Consider the following 1,862-nt stretch of genomic DNA (forward strand, 5'->3'; position numbering starts at 1 on the left):
GCTCGACTTTTTTTTACCTTTGGCAGGAGTAAACATTTAAAAGCAAGCTCTAAATATTATTATTATTATTATTATTATTATCATCATAATTATTATTATCATTATTATTATTATTATTATGATCATAATTATTATTATTTTTATCATTATTATTATTATTATTATTATTATTATCAGTGTTTGTGTAAAGCTGATGCTTTTCCAACTTAATAATTAACGCATATCAAAGCCAGTAATCATAAAGACTACTTCAGGCGAAATAGTGTTCTCCTCTTCTGTTTATTGAACGCATGTATATGTATGTATATTTTTAAGTTTCTAGATTCATGGGACCTTCCACAGGTATGAACATGACCGGCATGGGCAGTCTCACAGGAATGGCGGACGCCACCAAATCCATGCCAGCTCTCCACGCTGCGCCGAGGAGGAAACGGCGCGTCCTGTTCTCGCAGGCTCAGGTCTACGAGCTGGAGAGGAGGTTTAAGCAGCAGAAATACCTGTCGGCGCCTGAGAGGGAGCACCTGGCCAGTATGATCCACCTGACGCCGACTCAGGTGAAGATCTGGTTTCAGAATCACCGGTACAAGATGAAGCGCCAAGCCAAGGACAAGGCAGCGCAGCAGCTGCAGCAGCAGCAGCAACAGGACGGTAACCTGTGCCAACAGCAGGCGCAGTCCCCGAGGCGCGTAGCCGTGCCAGTTCTGGTGAAGGACGGTAAACCGTGCCAGAACGGCTCCAACACGCCGACGCCGAACCAGCAACAGGTACAACAGAGCCAACAACAAAGCCAACAACAGAACGGAGCAGGAGTCGTGCTCGCATCCTCGACCAGCAGCCTCACCCAGCATCAAAGCCAGCAGCAGGTGAACGCTTTGGAGCTGGAGGAGATGTCGCCCAGCCCCCCCTCACTGCACAGCCAGCTCAACATGGCCCAGATAGACACATCAGCTGTAGATTACACCAGTAACATGGTCAGCTCAAACCTCCTCTACGGCCGAACGTGGTAGGACCTAATACAGTACTGTCACTTTCCACTTTTTCTATGTGAACCTGCGGATGAGCCCATGCAAGAGCAATATATATATATCTATATATGTATCTATATATATGGATATATATATCTATATATATGTTGTGTGAAGGCTGAAAATGGGGGCCCTTTGGTGCTGGAGGGGACAAGGCGCACCAGCTGATCAGGGCACATTTTCTTGACATCTCTGAGAGGAGAGTCTATTTTTGAACATTACAGAAATGGCTGCCCTTGAAAGCAATTATGTCGTTTCTGGACCTTTTGTAATCCATGTTTTGGACCTTCCTCATGATGTTTTAAACGTAGTCTATGTTGTTGAAACAAAAGGAATGCTGCTTCACTTGAGTTTGGACTGGGGGGAAAGGTGGGATCAGGTTTGAAGTACACTAAACCACCACTCCTTCTTTGCGGTGATAACCTGGTATTTTATCATATTAATATTGTAAACTAATGTATTCATTTAGACTTATTGAATAAAGTAGGGACTTGTATATTTGGCTAACACACAAGAATGCGTTTAACTGTGTAATAATCGTTATTGCGTCCACTTTTATGTTTTCTTTATTCTTTTGTAAGTTAAAAAGGAACAAATGCGTGATGGCTGCTGTATATGTTTCAAAACCAAGTGAACGTTAACAATAAATAACTTGACGTGTGAGAGCTATTCCTGAAGAAGTAATTTTTTAAAAGGGATCTGTTTTGGAGTGCATTTTCATTATGTTGTGATTGAGACCAAATTGAGGTCGATGAGGGAGCCAGCATTGTTCAGGTGACATTTTGGAGGGCTGCCTTTCATGGAGGATGTCTGCAAGAATCTAAGACCTGGAAATCA

General features: G+C 42.9%; 1 protein-coding gene across 1 annotated transcript; it reads left to right on the forward strand.

The window, feature by feature from the left end:
- Window positions 1-321: 321 nt before the first annotated feature.
- Window positions 322-1,694, forward strand: LOC111646518 (homeobox protein Nkx-2.4-like). Its single transcript, XM_023396033.2, has one exon. The coding sequence runs from the start codon at window positions 327-329 to the stop codon at window positions 1,005-1,007; it is 681 nt and encodes a 226-aa protein (XP_023251801.2). The 5' UTR covers window positions 322-326; the 3' UTR covers window positions 1,008-1,694.
- The last annotated feature ends 168 nt before the right edge of the window (window positions 1,695-1,862 follow it).

Source organism: Seriola lalandi, unplaced genomic scaffold (assembly GCF_002814215.2).
Source record: "Seriola lalandi dorsalis isolate HSWRI2012SDOR001 ecotype SW California unplaced genomic scaffold, Sedor1 jcf7180002033480, whole genome shotgun sequence".
Lineage (NCBI taxonomy): Eukaryota > Metazoa > Chordata > Actinopteri > Carangiformes > Carangidae > Seriola > Seriola lalandi.

Excerpts from the sequence above, each read along its gene's own strand:
- LOC111646518 (XM_023396033.2), top strand. The coding sequence starts at position 327 with ATGGGACCTTCCACAGGTATGAACATGACCGGCATGGGCAGTCTCACA.